Consider the following 17,182-nt stretch of genomic DNA (forward strand, 5'->3'; position numbering starts at 1 on the left):
AGGCGCAGAAGGGAGGGAGATGGGGGGAGGGCAACAAGGAAAGGAGGCACCCAAACCAGCAGCCATGCGGGCCAGCAGCCGGGAGAAGGTGCCTTATCCCCTGGGCCTCGCTGGCACCTGGTGGGCTAGGGAGGGGAAGGGTCAGGCCAAGCTGTGCAGACAGCCAGGTTCCCACAGCTGCCCCATGTCCCTTCTAGGGATGTGCCTGCCCTTCTCAGGGCTGACGGCCAGGCACTGGGACAAAGGGCACATGCAGCCCTACAGTGGCCTCTGAAGCAGAGCTCTGGACAGCTGGACCCTGAATCTTTTTATATCTCATTTTACCCCACCCAGGTGAGGCTGAGGCCTAGAGAGACCTCAGACACCCCCAAAACTGCAGAAGGCACAGTGCAAGCACAGGCCTCGGGGCCTCCAGCCCCACACGGCCTCCTATAACACTCCTGGGCAGTGGTGGCCCTGGTCCAGCTGGGGCAGTCCTCTGAGACACATGCTCCGGATACCCATCTTGGTGAACAGCGGAGACACCCTCAGTCACTTCTTCAGGAGGCAATGAAAACCCAGCTCCCAGGGCTGAGCAGGAGGCATCCCATGCACTCTGGGTAGACGGGGACCCTTGAGGACAGCCGTGTGGGAGACACCTGTCTCTACACACTAGATCGAGGCAGGGCCCCTGGGGAGGGCGATGGCTGGGGCTTCGAAGAGAAGGGGCCCCTGGGACTCTGCTGCCTTCCTGGCTTGTCTGAATGATGCCCAGTGGGATGGGGCCAGGGCCATCTGCCAGCCTTGAGGTGGTCCCCACAAGGGAGTTGTGCTTTCACTGTGGCCTCCAGGCTTTGGAATCGGGAAACTGAGAGGCCCCACTGTGCTGGCACCATAATTTCTAACCTTTCTGGGGAAGTTTTAAGGATGGGAATCTCCTCCTGGTCCTGGAACAGGACGTTCCTGTAACTGCAGCGGCAAAAAGCAGGGTTCCCTTCCTAAGGCCGTATCCCAGGAGGAAGCAAGTACAGGACAGGCTCAGGCTCTGAGTCCTCATGCCTGCAGGTCATACTTGGGCAGTGTTAACAGGGCCACCACAGCTGCCCTTCCAGCTGCAGAGTGACAAAGTCCTCTTCCCAGGCTGCCTGTTAGCAAGAAGTGATGATATCCACTTTCGTTTCTATGGAAACGCCCACCACTCACAGCGCAGTGGCCCCCTAGCTGCCGCCGGCAACTCATTTCCGTCCCTAAGAAATTGCTCATCTGTTGGCCAGGGGAGGTGCTGTACACCTGTAATCCTAGCACTTGGGAGGCTGAGGCAGGAGGATTGTGTTGAGTTGGAGGCCAGCTTAGGCTACCTCCGTAACAAGACCATTCTCCAAAGACCTCAATAAATAAATAAATGAAGATACAGGGGATAGGAAGTTACAGACTAAAGATCAGCTTCATTTTTATTCACTCAATTTACTTAAAACACTGTATTTCTATAAAAATTAGTGGAGAGGAATTACAGCGCCTCAAATTCCATGAACTTTCCAAAAAAGCAGCAGCCTTGGAGGAGCCAATCCCTAGCTGCTGCTGCTGGTCCTGAGGCCCTAGTGTGGGGAGCCAGCGCTCCAGGCCACAGCTGCACCCTGCGGGCTCCTGCAGGCTGTGCAGGAGAGGTTACTTGTGAGCAGGGTGGTTGAAACTCTGCCCTTCACTCTGAGTTCCATCCCTAGTCCTTCTTCAGATGTTTTATTTTGAGAAGGGGAAGTCACCCAAGGCTGGGTTCAAACTCATCATCGTCCTGTCTCAGCCTCCTAGAGCAGGAATAAGGGCGTATGTCACCATGCCTGGCCAAATGACTAATTTTTGAACATCAGCCCTCATTGTAGAAGTTGGGGAGGAACAAGCTATGTGTAATGTCTACGAACTTCCTTCTCTGAAATTCAGTGTCTCTGATCTAAGAGTTTCCTTATTCTCTGGACTTACTTGTTTTTAACTTTTTTTTTGTCTTTTTGAGACAAGGTTTCACTATGCAGTTCAGGCTGACTTTGAACTCACTTCCTAGCCCAGGCTGGCCTCAAACTCACAGTGATCCTTCTGCCTCAACCTCTCCATTGCTGGGATTACAGGGGTGTGTTACCACGAGCAGCTGGATTTTGGATTTACTGGAATCCTAAAACAACTTGGATCTCTTTCTTACTTTCCTCACTGGAATGGTCATGATTTTGCTTTTCAGAATCAGCATATAGAGTATCTCTCTAAAATAACAAAGGTATGAACCAGAAACCGAGGAGGTTTTCTTATCCAAGCAGGGGTGGCTATGCTCACCTGCCCAAACCTCACGGAGCAAACCAGGGCCTAGGAGTCACCTACACCCTACCCAGCAATAGGACTGTTCCTAATTTCCTTCTTTCTTTCTCTTTTTCTCTTTCCACAGGGTCTCACCCTAGTTCATGCTGGCCTGAAACTAGAGGTAATCCTCCTGCCTCAGCTGCCCAAATTCTGGCATTATAGGCATGCACCATCAAACCCAGCTAATCCCCTACTTTATTTTTTAAGAATTCACTGAACATTCTCCTAGGAGTACGGAGTACAGAAGAGGTGGATGAAATGCAGACTTCTTGCCTGCACTCAGGCCAAGGACTTGTGCCCTTAGAGGCTGCCCAGTAGAGAGAAATCCTGCCGCCAGGTCCTGAGATGGTGAAACTCTGGGCCTCCCTAGGGTGGATGCCGCCTACCACACACACTTCCTGCCGGAGTGGGCCAAGCACTGCATCCCGTCCCACGGAGGCCCTGTCAGCGCAGGCCAGGACTCCTCCGCCTCCCACACTGCCGCAGGGCCTGGAAAGCCCCAGCCTGCTAAGCCATTTCCTCTTCTCAAAGAGATGGAGATAAACCCTGCTTCTTCGAACCCTGGCTAGGTTGAGCAAAGTGGCCTGGGAAACAGTGCTCCTCTTGCTACCTATGGGTATGGGGGGCAGGCAGCCCAGATTAGCCTTGGACTTGCAGTGATTCTCCTGCCTCAGCATCCTGAGTGTTGGAATTACAGGCATGCACCGCCACACCCAGCTAAGTGGAAGGTTACTGTACAAGGAGTGCGGCAGGACCACCCAGCCGGCAAGCCTGGTACCTTTCCTGGAAGTGAATTTCCAACCTTGCTGTCAATCATTTACTTTTCCCTGAGATGAGGACACCCTTTCTCAGTCCTCCCATTCCCTCACTGTGCCGGAAACATAGCCAGGGCCAGCCTGCTCTGCAGGCAGGATGCCTCCAGGCCACTCCTGTTTCTCTAGGGCTAGGAAAATCACACCTCCACTGGCCAGGATCAAGGACACACAAGTCAGAAAGGGCGGTGTCCAATAACTTCCACTACACAAACATGCAAAGAAAGGAGGTGTTGGGTAAAATTAAAAATAGCTTGCCAGCTCAGTATTCAGGAAGCTGAAGCAGGAGCATAGATGTGAGTTCGAGGCCAGCCTGAACTACACAGCCAGACAGACCTTGACCTGAAAATGAAACCAAACTGGCGGTAGTACCCATTAGTTTAATACAAATCACTTCTCTACTGCAAAGTATTTGTACTTTAGATTCAAGGGACATTAACTTGGTTTTGCAGCTGTTAAGCTACAGAAGCGAGGGGAAGCCATTGCAGACACCGACCCTTCCCGGAGTGAATGAGTCCGTTTCACAACACACATCTGTTGCTGGGTGGATTTCTGGTTTGGCTTTTTATTATTGTTTTGTGTATTTATTTTTGGTTTACTGTTTTTGGAATTTGGCCCGGGGCGGAGAACCAAAACAGTGGTCTGTAATCAGACAGTGAGTGGGAATTACTAAATCCTAGAAACCAGGCACAGCAGTGCATGCTTGGGACCCCGGCCACTAGGGAGGCTGAGGCAGGCAGATTCCAAGTTTGAGGACAGCCCAGGCAACCAAAGGAGGGAAACTCTCTTTGAAATATAAAATAAAATGGACTGGGGCAAGAATCTCAGTGGTAGAGCACTTGCTTAGCATGTACGAGGCTCCAGGCGCTACCAAAATTAAAACACACACACTTGGACATGTCCACAAAGACATTTTTTTTTTAAATTTGGGAGAAAGAAAGCTTACTTAATTTTATCTGGATGTTCATTTTATCTATGAAAATGAGCTTCTGTGTTTATAGTGAGACCCTGTCTCAAAAAACAAAACCCTAAAATTTGAACGGCCTGCAGCAAACACAGTAAGGAAATAAAGATCCCCCTTGCAGCGTCCACCGTCCACCCCGACAGCCTGAACGGCCAAACACCTCAGGCTGGGCACTCATCTGCAAAGTATGAGCAGATACTCTGGAAACACAGGAATGAGTAACCGGCTGGGACAGGCCATAAACAATCCCCTGTGACTCAGCGGTCCCTGAGGGCGCGAAAGCGCTCAGAACATTGCCTTTTGAGGAGCAGCAGTCCACCCTCCTGCAGTCTCGGGACTCAGCCCTCCTCAGGTAGGGCTCGGAAAAGCTTGGCGGAGACACAGCACTGCAGCTATAAATAACTCAGCTTCCTGTGCTCAGAGCAAGTGGCAGTTGAGACAGTGAAGTCTTTCTGCCGTTTGCTAAGGAGGCTTCCGCTCTGTGGTGTTACTCAGCCTGAACAGAAACTCAGAGAAAAAGGGGAATTTGGTCTGTCTTTATCCAGCAGGATGCTCTGGGTTTTATTCTTTTTTTTTTTTTTTTTTTTTTTTTGAGATGGGGTCTCGCTGTGTAGTTCAGACTGGCCTTGAACTCACTGTGTTACCCAGGCTGGCCCCATCCTCCTGCCTCAGCCTCCTGAGTGCTGGGATTACAGGCCTGTGCCACTGTACCCAGCCTCCTCCATCCACATGAAAAAACTTCCCCACTTCCTATTTATTTGTATTTTGCTCCTGTTTATTTATATTCTATTTTGCTTCCTACTTACCTATATTCTATTGTAGACATATATATATATATATATATATATATATATATATATATGTTTCTCACTTAAGAGAAACCAGACAATATTTAAACTCATGTGTTAGTTAGTTCACTTAACACCCATTTCACCTGTGAACGAATGCCTCAAATTTATCCTCCTTTATGGCAGAGCAGTACTCCACCATGTGCAGATACTGCATCTTCTTTATCCATTTACCTACTGATGGTTGTTTCCAAGGTTTGGAGTTATAATTGAGTTGCTATAAACATGCATGTGCATGGGTCCCTAAAACACTCGTAACTAGAAAAGACCTAACTCCCTCCTTTTATATCTAACTCACTGTTTTACCCCAAAATGCCAGGACTCCAGTGGCTGCTATTCGGGGACTAGGGTTCCCACCACCCTGAAGTGGGGCCTGGCCCAGGTTCCCACGATGGCGTACTAGACAGATGTGTGGGCACGGTCCACCCTGAGGGCCCTACCCAGGGCTGCACCCGCCTGAGGATGTCGAAAGAGTCAGAAGTGACACAAGCTCCGACAACATGAGGAAGTTGTGACAGCTGAAGGAGTGCGGGTTCTGCAAAGCCCGGCACAGGTGGGCTTTTGAAAGAGCCCTGGTCCCTGCTCATTCAGATCCGTTTCCTCCACCCCACTGGGGCTTAGCCACAAGGCACCAGGGACACACAGGTCACCAGGGCAGGGACACAATGCAAAAGCCAGTGGCACCAGCTAGGTGAATGGCTCCCCACCAGCCTCCAGCTGTGTCCCCACTCCAGGCTGGGCCACAGCTATTTCTGCTCTCCACACCTCTCTGGATAGTTTTTGCTACTATTTACCAAGACTAAAACCAGACCTTCAATCCCCCACAGGTTCACAGTTCCTTACTAGGAACCCTAGGGCCGGATGCAGTCAGCGCGCAGCTTTCCAGGGTTTGAAAGGCAATGGACACGGCACTGTGAATTCCGCATACTCCAGAGTAATAACTGGTACCCAACCCAGGGCCAGGCTGCAGAGAAACACAACCATTCCCATTCGGAGGAGAGAGAGAGAGACTAAAAATAACTGCCCTGGGTCACAGCAGGCCTCACTGCTGACAGATTCCACCATACACTCGCAAACACACACACACACATCCATGCACACATACTCATGCACACCCACTCATGCACACCCAAAAGAGTACACACATCCCTTGCAGGTAGTGGATTATGACTCTGGAGGGAGGCAAGAGGCATGGGCCAACACACATCTGGATCGGAGCGGTTCCGGGTTCTCCTCACCTCCTCACTTCCGGCAGCACCTGGACCCAGTGGCATGGGCAGGGCCAAGTGTTGGGTCAGGCCCCTGCCTGTCACTGCCACAGCTCCCCCTCCTGTGCCTGTCCCACTGCCTCCCAGCTCTGTGCTCAGTCAGTGGGTTCTCAGGCATGGAATCCACAGCATCCATGCCTTCCACGACCGACCAGGCAGCTCCACAAACCAGCTTTGGGCAGCTCAGGTGTCCCTGCTCACGTGGACCCCTAGGTCTCCCTGCAGGTTCCCAGGGCTGGAGAAACAAGACAGACAGGCCAGCAGGAACCAACTCTGAGCCCAGCCCACTGATGGGGCTACACAGGAGGTCATACAAACAGCACACACAAATGGACATGTAATCCCAAAGCAAGCAACTGGTAAAAAGCACTGGCAAGTCAGGTGTGGTAGTGCACACCTGTATTCCCAGCACTTTGGGAAGCTGAGGCAGGAGGATCCCAAGTTCAAGCTCAGCCTTGTCACTTGTCACTTAGCAACACCCTGTTTCGAAATAAAAAAGGTTTGAGGATGTAGCTCAGGCCAAAGAAGCTGGGTTCACTTCCAGTATTGCAACAAATAACTAAACATCCCTGCCAGTCCTCAGCAAGGAATTTAATTTTCAGATGTGCATTCATCAAAATCGGCTCCTCTGCCTCCCCCTTATGTCTCCTGGTGAGGGCCCCCAAGGCGGCCGCAGCCTGGTTGTGTGGACCGGTGAACAGTGCCCCTGGCTGAGGAAGTTTCATGGTTCACACACTCATGTAGCTCCTGCACCTCTGACTGGAACTCGGGACACCTTTCCCGGACTAACTCCGCGTTTTCTTTTTTTTCTAAACTGCACCTTTTCGCTTTCAAATAATTCCATTCAAAATTAACCGCAGATTGCAGGAAAGTGGGTAATCACCACCTTCCCCATCCTGCCCCTCCCAGGGTCAAGGCCAAACCACCCCACACCCAGGGCCCAACTCAGTGCGCGGGACCGGGTCGGGCGAAAGCCCGCACGCGAAGGGACCCGTCAGGTCCGGGAGGAGCTGAGCCCCGCAAGGGACCGGTCCCGAGCCGGGCCGGCGCCCACCCCACGCGGGTCGCGGCAGACAGCGGTGCCACGCGGCCCAGGGGCGGTGGCCCGGGCCCCAGCTCCCAGCGCTGCATTTTGTAAAATAAACGAGCGACTCAGAGACGCCTCGGCCCCGCGCCGCGCTCCGACCCGGCCCGGGCCACGCGAAGCCCGCAGCACCGCGCCCCGCCCTGCCGCGCAGCCCCCCCCGCCCGAGCCCTCACCAGCCGCTGGGCCTCGGGGCTCAGGCAGTCCAAGTCCTCGCTCCGCGCGCCCGCAGCGCTGGCCATGGCGCCGGCTCGCCGCTCGGGCCGCTCTAGCGCCGCCGCATCCCGCGCCGGACAGTCCACGCGGCGCGATCGGCCGAGGCGCAGCCGGGACGCAGGTGGCCGGCGGGCGGGACGCAGGGTGGGGACAGGGCCACCGCCGGCGCCGCCCCGCCCCGCCCCCGCGGGCCCCACTCCCCGCGCGCGTCTCGGGCCGCCTCCGGTGCCCCACGTGGGTCCCGATCCCCGGACCTTCACGCGGGCCTCGGTCCTAATCCCGAGCCCGAAGCCCCCTCGCGGGCCCCGCCCACGGCGCGCTCGGCCCCAGCGGCCGAGCCGTCAATCACCACGTGGGCCCGCCCCTCCGGAAGTGGGAGAGAGACCCCAGCGCCCCGCCCCGCCCCGCTTGAATCTCGGGGGAGGGCAGTGTGAGAGGGGAAACCGGAGGGGCGGGGCCGCGAGTGGGCGTGGACCAAAGTTGGGTGGGGCCTGGGAGAGGCCCTCTGATTGGAGGGACATGTTCGGGTGGGCGGGGCCTGGGCGGGACCGGGCCCGGACGCACCTGCTACCCGGGGATGCGCGGTCGCCTCTCGCAGTTGAGTCCCAGGTCGTTGAATCGTTCTGCTTCCCCTGCACCCCACGTTCTGGCGACACGGAAGCCACAGAGCCTCGGCCTGGCCCTTTTCCCAGGCGGCTGCAGGAAGCCAAGGAGACCCCAGGTCCCCGTGGAAGGTTTACAGCCCCCTCCCTCCGCGCGACTCAGGTCACCAACGGGCGCCTGCCCTGTGCCGTTTCTTTTGCGCGTGCGTGGGTCCAGCGCCCCGCGGGACGGAGGGGTGTCTGGGTGTCGCGAGGGAGTGCAACAGGAGGATAGGGCGACGCACTTGCGTGGGTAGCAGCAGCTCTCCGCGGAGGCACAGCGCTGCTGTGCTCCCAGCCAGCCTGAGCTGCGTAGGGAGCCCCTGTTACAACAAATCAGAATAGATCAAAATTTTTAAAAAATTTAAAGCTGCTGTAACAATTCTTCATTATCTAAGATTCGATGCATTGGAAAAATAATTTTCAACTACATAAGCAAGGTCAGGGTTTATGGAATGGATTGTGGGCAGCAGTTACAATTTTACTAGGGCCAGGGTTCACAGGTGATACTGGAAGCCAACTGCGCATCGCCTTTGAGTTTTCCACCCTGCTGGGGCAGACTGAAGCCCCCTCCTTCCCACCTCCGAGGCCCCCTCTCGCTGAGCAACGTGCCTGGCCGGCCTGGTTACCCTTCCTGTCCCCCAGCAGTGCCTGGAGACCCTGGCTGCCAACCCAGGTAGGTGCCAGCTTCTGAAGCGGCACAGGACAGGAAGGCAGTGAGCCCCAGACCTGCCTGGCGGGTTACTAGGCCTAAGGCTCAGGGATTCCTTTCTGCAGCACCCTCTGAAGCTGAGGGCCATGAGCACTGCTCACCTCTGAGGGGGCACCAGTAAACCTGGCTGCCTCTGCTGTATCTATGGCATTCATTAGGTCTCAGACCTAGAACGACCCCAAGGGCACGATGACATCTTAAGGTGACACACTGTGCACGCCCTTCTGACATCTGATCACTTGGCCATCTGTTTCCCCAAGGTGTACAGCATTCCGGGGGGCCAGGGCCCATGTCTGTCCGGAGGACACCACGACAGGGAGCACTCTTTAAAGCCCTCCCTCCTGGGCTGGGACCTGACTGAGATTCCTACCCCAATACAGCCCCCTGCGGGGATACCACGCCCTTGAAAGGAACAAGGAAGACATACTTGAGATTTTAACATTCCAGAGTAGCCCAGAAGAGAACCGTGGCTAAGGGTCATGGAGGGTCCCTGAAGCCCTGGCCTAACTGTTCTGTGCATACCAGGCATCCAAACTTGCAGATGTGGGCTGGGCATGGTGGTGAGCACCTGTAATTTCAGCACTCGGCAAGTTGAGGCAGGAGAATTGCTGTGGGTTCGAGGGCAGAGTGGGCTACACAGTAAAACCCTGTATTTGTCCAAAAACAAACAAACTAAACTGGCAGGTGCCTTCATAGCACTCTCTTCCCTCTCCCGAAAGTGTAACTCACCGCACCCACTTTACAGTAAGTTTTACCTAGACTTCTGTGGGGCCTGTGGGTTTTTGCTCTTTTTTCTTGTACCAGGGATAGAACTAATGACCTCATGCTTGCCAGGCAGGTACTGTGTGTCCTGACTGAATTATTTCATCAAGGGCACAAAGAACTCAGGAAGTGAGGGCTGGTGCCTTGTGCCAGGCCCCAGCTTCCTGGGGACACTAGCACTCCTCCAGCTGTAGGGGCCACATCCTGCTACACCAGCCCAGCCTGTCCTGTGCAGGCCCCCAACCTCAGGATGTTACCAGCTCCTGGAGCAACAGAGGGTTTGCACTGAGAGCAGGACACTTGACGCATCCTCCTTGGTGGCTGTGTTGACACCCAGAGACCCTGAGAATAAAGTGCAGGGAGCCCACATTTGCCTTCCATTGAATTTAATGCAAATGACTCTCTACTAGCCCCTCCCTGAGAGCCTGAGAGGCAGCACCCCAATGATTTGACCCACAGCAGGTCAGCTGTGAGGATGGTAACTGGAGACTGGGACCTGCAGACTCAGCCTGGGAAAGTCCCATGAGAGGTCAGGGAAAGAAGTGTGGCCCTGGAAAGTGACAATCTGCAGAATGGGAAATGTGGTAGCCCAGCAAGTTTTCACTCCAGCACTAATGGCAGCTTGATAGTGTAACAAAATCCTTGGTGGTACTGCAGAAGAGCTGCTTTAGGTAGAGTGACAGGCAGTTAGACAAGGCCAAGCCTAAGACAGTCACAGAAGAGAGGAGGCAAAGCAGCCTGTGGCCCAGGGCTGAGTGACAGAAACAACGCTCGAGATGGAGCTGCAGTGGCCAGGCTTGCAGCTTGTCCAGAAATAAAGGGCAGCTCAAAGCAGGGCTGTAACCTGGCCCTTTGCTCCTGAAAGCTGCAACAATGTAACACATGAAAGAAACAAAGTAACACACACTAGAAACAATCCAACAAACTAGAAACAATGTGACACAGTAGAAAAAAATGTAACACACACTAAAAAGAACGTGAGAAGCACATAGACAGATGATCAGGGCACTCAGACCTTCCTACCACTCTGGAAATGCCTGTGCTATGTACCTTCCTGCCTATATCAATTTTTTGTTAGATCAGTATTAGCTAAGCGACTGTACTTGTAATTCTATAGGTTGATTATAGCTTTACCCAACGTACCCTGCAGTGTGATTTTACTGTACAAAACCCTAAATGAACAGCTCAGTGGCAACCCACTTTCAGGACCTCTCCTATCTCTCAAGAACTTTCTTAGTAAACTCTTCCTACTCCTTTTTTGTGGCAGGGGGAGGGATATAACAGGAGTGGAACTCAGGACCTCGTGTTCCCAGGCAGGTGCTTATGCCACTGCGCTATATCCCTGGCCCACTTCCCCTACTCTTAACCTCCTTTATCTACAAGTCTATTCTTTGAGATTGTGAGACAGGAAGTTGGGTGATTTAACAGGTTGGGAACTACTTCCCTGTAACAGTGGCAAACACCTGTAATCCCAACATTTGGAAGGCTGAGGCAGGAGGCCCACTGTGAATTCTGGGTCAGTCTGGGCTACATAGTGAGTTCAAAGCCGGCCCAAATTGCATAGTGAGACCTTGCCTCTAAAAGCGAAACAAAACAAAACAAAGCACAGCCCAGCACTAAAACCACCTGAGAGTATGAAGAAACCAGAGAAGCTCCAGGTTTCCACCGGAGGGCAAGTTAGCAGAGCTAGAGGCACTGTGAATAGCTGAGTGGCATCCAGGGGATAGAGCCATCTGGACCTCTGGACAGCATAGGGCCTGGTCTTCATACAAAGAACTATGAGGTTGATGGTGCACAGCTCTGTTTGCTCTGCTGGTGAGGGTATCTGATGTAGCCACTTCTAACAAGCTGTCCCTGAATGTCCAGCCCCTGCCAAAGTGCCAGAAACATACTAACCCACTGTCCCCATTCAGGCTCAGGAGCCCTGCACTGGGTGGACAGGTCAGCTCTGGGGAAGTTCTGTCTGCGGGAAGTTTGGGGTGTGAAATCTCATGCAGTTCCCAAATGCACAGAGCCCTAGACAGGAACTTGGTTCTCAAAGGGCTCCTGGGAAACCTGGAAGGGTAAGTGGGCTGTCTCAGTGTATTCAAGAAACATCAGCATCACAGCCTCCAGCTCAGGCCAGTGCGAGGCGGCCACACCCGGACCCGGTTACTTGGACTCCCTGGTATTTGTCTGTTGCTAGGTTCACTGCTTTGCTTTCCGCTGTGGTTTGCTGCTAAGCTTGAGGGCTGCAGACAAAGCCTTAAGGGGACAACAGCTTGGAGCAGAGGGCAGGGCAGCTTCATCTCCCTGGGAGGGAAGTGTCATGCGGGCACAGCACCACAGCCCTATGGCTTCCACAGACCCCTATCTCCACGCAGAAAACTGGCTCTGAAGGACTGGGCACATGGGTGCTCCCGCCAGGGGGAGGGGACTTTGCTTGGACCCTTCTGACAATGACCTAAAAACCCTTCACACTATCCATGGGGCTCGGACACAGTCACCCAGGGTCTGCATAGCTCCCAGCCTGAGGTTCACAGGGTGTCTAACAGGTGCAAGCTGGAAGATGAAGGCAGTTTTCAACCTTCGGGGAAGTCCCCAGCAGAGGAGGGAAATCCCGAACATATTATCACCCACAATACCCCCGGGCCTGACACAAGGTCCCCAGCACCAGGGCCTTGAGGGGCCCTGGAAAAAATGCCGGGTGGACAGACAGAAGAATGGTTCCCCTAATAAACAGGGACTTTGACAGTCATCATGAACACACATTGATACTTAGTTAAGTACTTGTGTACTTTTGTAGCAACTGGGAATAGAATGAAAACTAAAAACTCACTCATTCAGTTTTTTCTTATTCATTTTGAGGTAGGTTCTCACTGTGTAGTTCAGGCTGGCTTTGAACTTAGTAATGTTCCTGCCTCAGCCTTCTGGGGCCAGGATTACATGCATGTTCTATTGTTCTATTATGCCTGGCAAGACTTCTCTCTCTCTCTCTCTTTTTTTTTTTTTTTTTTTTTTTGTCTTTTTCCTTTTTATCGGTACCAAGGATTGAACTCACCACTGCCTACTTCCAAGGCAGGTGCTTATGTCGCTGAGCTAAATCCCCAGCCCTCAAAACTTCTCTTTTAAAAATGATATTCCTGATTGCTGTGTTTTGAAATTTAGATTTTTTTCCTCTTTCAAACAAAATGGGTTTGAAAGAAGTGATGTCTTGAGATTTTTTAATAACCTATCACCTGAAAGGGTTTTGGCCCAGGCCGGATACTGTAGCCAGTAAAGCCCAGGAGCTCCTATCTCCCCCTCCCTTAGGAATTGCCTCTGGTGCCAAACTAAGACCAGTGGGCTACCTGTGCATCACTAATGCCCCCTTGGGTTCCACCCCAAGCCGAGACTACTTATGTGCCTCACTCCACGTGTTCCACGGAGAGATCTCCGGGCCCCCGGGGTGGAGATGCCACGCCCTAGGGGGTCGGGGGTGTCTCTCCCCACATTCCCAAAATAAAGGTTATTTATATTTCATACTTCTTATCTTTTCAGCCACGCCGGTCCTCCTCCTCCCTCCACAGTTCTATCATCTCCCAGCCATTTACCACACTTGTCACAGTTTTTCCAATTCCTTCGGACTTTCTAAGGAAAGGATTTGAAGCATTGGGTAAAGCCACAGGGCGGGTCTCACTGGCCTGGGCCCGGAAGCTGTGGGCCAGGCTGCTGACTGCTCCTGTTTGATGGACAGGTCACAGGCAGAGACCTAAGAAGAGTCAGAGAAGCAGAACGCAGAGGCACCTCCTAAAGCCACAGAGCAAGGACAGCAAGACAGAAAGCCTCTAATTTGCAAGAAGAAAACAGTGATTATAGAAGTCTCTCGTTAAAATTCTACCACTGCAGCCTGGGCGGAAGGTAGGCCTGGGACAGGGGTGGGAGAGACGTGTCTGTACCTCTGTCCGTCAGTCCGTCCACGAGGATGAACGATGCCTGTGCCTGTTCAGAAGAAGCCTGAGGGGCCAGGTGGGGGTGGGGTAGGGCAGGCTATGGGGCTGGCTGTCAGAGGGGACAGGTAGGAGCAGAGGCGCAGTGTGTGTGTGTGTGTGTGTGTGTGTGTGTGTGTGTGAGTGTGTGTGTGTGTGTGTGGTGGGAAAACAGCCCGGCCACACTGATCATCATCCCTGAGCACCGAGCTGCCCCAGGTGCCCCGCTGGGCATGACATCTGCATGTCACAGGATTTCTAATGTGCACGATAAATGCATCTTCTGGGAGGGCTGTGGGAATTCAAGGCCAGCCTGAACCACACAGGAGACCCTGTCTCCAAAATGCAAAACCCAAAATAAACTCATCTCCTAAAGCATCCAGGAACGAGTCCGGACTAATGCCCAGTGTGTCTACTTTTCCAATATACCCTCAGCATTATGGATCCTTGCAGAGCTGGCCCCATGGTCCCCAGGGAACAGTCACAGGGGCCTGGGCTAAATCTCTTAGGAAAATCAGTTCTGTTGATCATGAATATGAAGACCTGCAACTATCGACCAGCTGTTTTCTAAAGGTGTTGAAAATGACCACTAAAATCCATCATGGATTTCTCAGCCATGTGACAGTCAACATGCAAATGCCTGCCTGTGTGAATGCAAAGGAAAGAATACTTCTCTGCACTCCCAGAACTGTGTGCTCAGGAGCTTTTCTACAGAACAGACAGGGAAAGAGAACACAAGCTTTACTCTGCAAACATAGCCACTGGTTAGCAGGCTGCCTCACCAATCAGAAACAAACCAAAACCCCAGTAGATACCTACAGCAGAAAATAGTAATTTCAAGCATGTGCTACCATGCCTGGCCAATTTCAAAATAAATGAAAACAATACTTTCTTTTCAGATGCCTTTAACCATTACTTTGGCTTAGCCTTGGAAGTCCTGCCTGCGAGTGTAGCATTCTAGAAGAGAGAATCGCTCCTGACAATCATGACTATGAATGTCTTTACCCAGAAAAATCCCAGAAGCAGCTAAGCTACAAATATGATTGACAAATGTCAATCACAGAAAGGAAGTCAGGGGGAAGGACTCTATATTCTGAATTTAAACCGTGCCCAGAGCAAACTGAGACTTCAGGTATCGCGGCTGGGTTCAAAGGCTCACGCCGCAGGTATGAGGCTGGCCCCAAGACTTACCCGTGAATTGGACAAAGAACAAAGAGAAGCAACAGGGAAGGCTTGCAACCTTCCAACCAAAGGCACAGGAATTCCTGAAATAGCACTCCAAGAAGAATCTTCCAGAGCAAATGCCGCTCCCCAGGGGCAGACACTGGGCCATCACGACAGGGACACACACACACCCTTGCATTCACAGGGCTCCTCCAACTTGCATTTAGGCCCTGAACGACAGCCGAGATACAAGTACCACTCCCAGCCCGCAGGTCAGTGCCCATGTTCAGGCAGCCCCCATCCTCCTCACACCCGTGTAGGCCAGGTGTTCCTAGAGAAGCCCCAGCCAGAGCACAGAGCCTCACCTCTCAAAATGAAGGCTCCAGCTGGGGGTTACAGGAGCCCGGGCCCCACGGAGGAGAGCAGTTGTGGCGGGCACACCGGGCACCAGAGTGGAAATTCTGGACTAACAAGACATCAGACAGCCACTCCTGACCACGTCACCTTGATGTCCTGCTCCGTTTGGGCAGCCGCCCCTGCGTAATGGGAGGGTGTGGCGGCATCTGTGGGCAGAGGTCTGTGTGTGACCATCAGGCTGGATTTCGGTGACTTCAATTCCTTGGCTATGCCCTCCCTGGTCCTACCTCAGGAGAGGTGCGAGCCCTAAGCAGTGGGGGTGCCAGGGTGGACAGAGAGCAGGACTCTGGGTCACCATCCTCTGCCACTTGGGGTCAGGTGACACTGGACTGGCATAGGAACCTGACCTGTGTCTCGAGGGATGGTCAGTACTGTGGCCACCTCTGCCAGAGGCCAGCAGCACACTCCATCCCGAGTCACAGCCAAAGCCGTCCCCAGACATCACCACAGCCCTGTGGGATCCCCCAGCTGACAGGGACCCAGACCTACAAGCAAAGCAGCCCCACATGGGAATGCTGAGGGCGAATCAGGGCAGAAGGGGAAGTAGGAGTTGAGATTTCACCTTTATTTGGCTTCTTTTTTGGTGCTGGCAATCGAACTCAGGACCTCACCCTTGCCAGGCACTGCTCCACTGAGCGAAATCCCTAGCCCGAGATTTCATTTTTAAATGTTTTTCATCATATATGTTTGTGACCTGCAATAAATGCATGCCTGTGGGAGCCAGTGTGCTTGCCACCCTACCCCGGCCCTTCCCTCCCCTCCCCTCCCCTCCCATCCCTCTGGGTCTCCCCATAACCCCTTTCCTCCCCGGCCTGAGAGTAGCTGAAAAGATCAGCAAAGAAGCAGAACCAAGACACTTTCTTCAGAGAGGAGGCTCAGGGAGAGGCCCAAGGTGCATGACTGCCGCTGGCCAGGCCTGGGGGCCCAGGAGGCTGCAGCTAAGAGGTTGCTTTCCGCCCCCTAAATACAGGGAGGGCCCCGCCCCCTCTGCACCAAGCCGGAGCCCACAACACCAAGTCAGGGTGTGGGCCTGTACCTGTGGGCCTGCAGCCAGGAGCAGGGAAGTGAGGGGTTCTTTTCTCTGTGGCTTCAAGGGAACCCCACAACTCATTTTCTGCTTATTGCATAAAACAGGAAGCAAGAAAACCAGCAGACAGGGCTGCGTGGGGACTGCGGGGCTCATAGGACGGTGTGGGGCACTCAGGAGCAAGGCACAGCCCCTGCAGCGCATTCTGCTATTTCTTGGTCACCAGTGTTGCTTCCTCCTGCAACTCGAGGGGCTCCGGAACGGCAGGGCGCAGAGGCTGGGGAAGTTGTGGTCACCTCTGGGACTAAAGCTCTCAAAGCCTCTTGGGGCACATGGGGAGCCTCTGTCCTTGCTTTGAGCACTGCCCGGTGGGCCCAGCATTTTGTCATTGCCTTACGGCTAAGTGCTCCATGCCAAGGACTCTGGAAAAATCTATCCTGATTGTGAAAGATGTCAGCAAACAAAGACTGGAAGGAAACACAGGATGGACAGAGGCCGCTCCACATCCGCGGTGGGGCCGGAGAGCTTCACTGCTTTCTGAACACTTTTCTTCCTTCTTTTGGTTTTTTGAGACAGGGTCTTGCCATACGGCCCAGGCTGGCCTCAAATTTGCAGCCATCCTCCTGCCTCAGCCTCCCAAGAGCTAGGATTATGGCCCTGAAACCCTTCGATGCTGCCTGCATGCGCCTTCCACAGAGCACAGGGGTTCAGGACCTCGGCTGCCATCTGGGGAAGCAGGGCAGGACCTGCTGGGAGTGTGTGAACAGGTCAGCAGAGGTGGTGTCCGACGCAAGGCTACAAAGAGTTGAAAGTGACTCTTTTTACGCTGTTACTTCATGGCTGCTGCCACCTTATTCATTCTTCCTAGTTAATGTTAGAGTCCATCTGTTGAACTTTAAACCAAGCCTCTCTCTGGCCAGGTTTTATTCGTTATAAATCCCCTGGCGGATTCCCATGTAGCCAGCACTGGGTCCTCTCACTTGGAGTAAGTATTTCACTCT

The 17,182-nt window shown here is 53.3% G+C and overlaps 1 protein-coding gene across 25 annotated transcripts in view; it reads right to left on the minus strand.

Moving 5' to 3' along the window:
* The window catches only part of Lrrfip1 (LRR binding FLII interacting protein 1), a 100,212-nt gene that overhangs the window by 57,167 nt on the left and 25,863 nt on the right, over nucleotides 1-17,182 (minus strand). Inside the window, exon 1 of one of the 25 annotated variants that reach the window (XM_013157376.3) lies at nucleotides 7,472-7,852. The exons of the other annotated variants lie outside the window; for them this stretch is intronic. Within the exon in view, the coding sequence (XP_013012830.2) occupies nucleotides 7,472-7,537 (66 nt within the window). The 5' untranslated portion in view covers nucleotides 7,538-7,852. Of the gene's footprint in view, nucleotides 1-7,471; nucleotides 7,853-17,182 lie in introns of those variants that run through there. 25 annotated transcript variants of the gene reach the window in all.

Source organism: Cavia porcellus, unplaced genomic scaffold (assembly GCF_034190915.1).
Source record: "Cavia porcellus strain 051 isolate PalLab524CR breed Dunkin Hartley unplaced genomic scaffold, mCavPor4.1 scaffold_26, whole genome shotgun sequence".
Taxonomy (NCBI): Eukaryota; Metazoa; Chordata; class Mammalia; order Rodentia; family Caviidae; genus Cavia; species Cavia porcellus.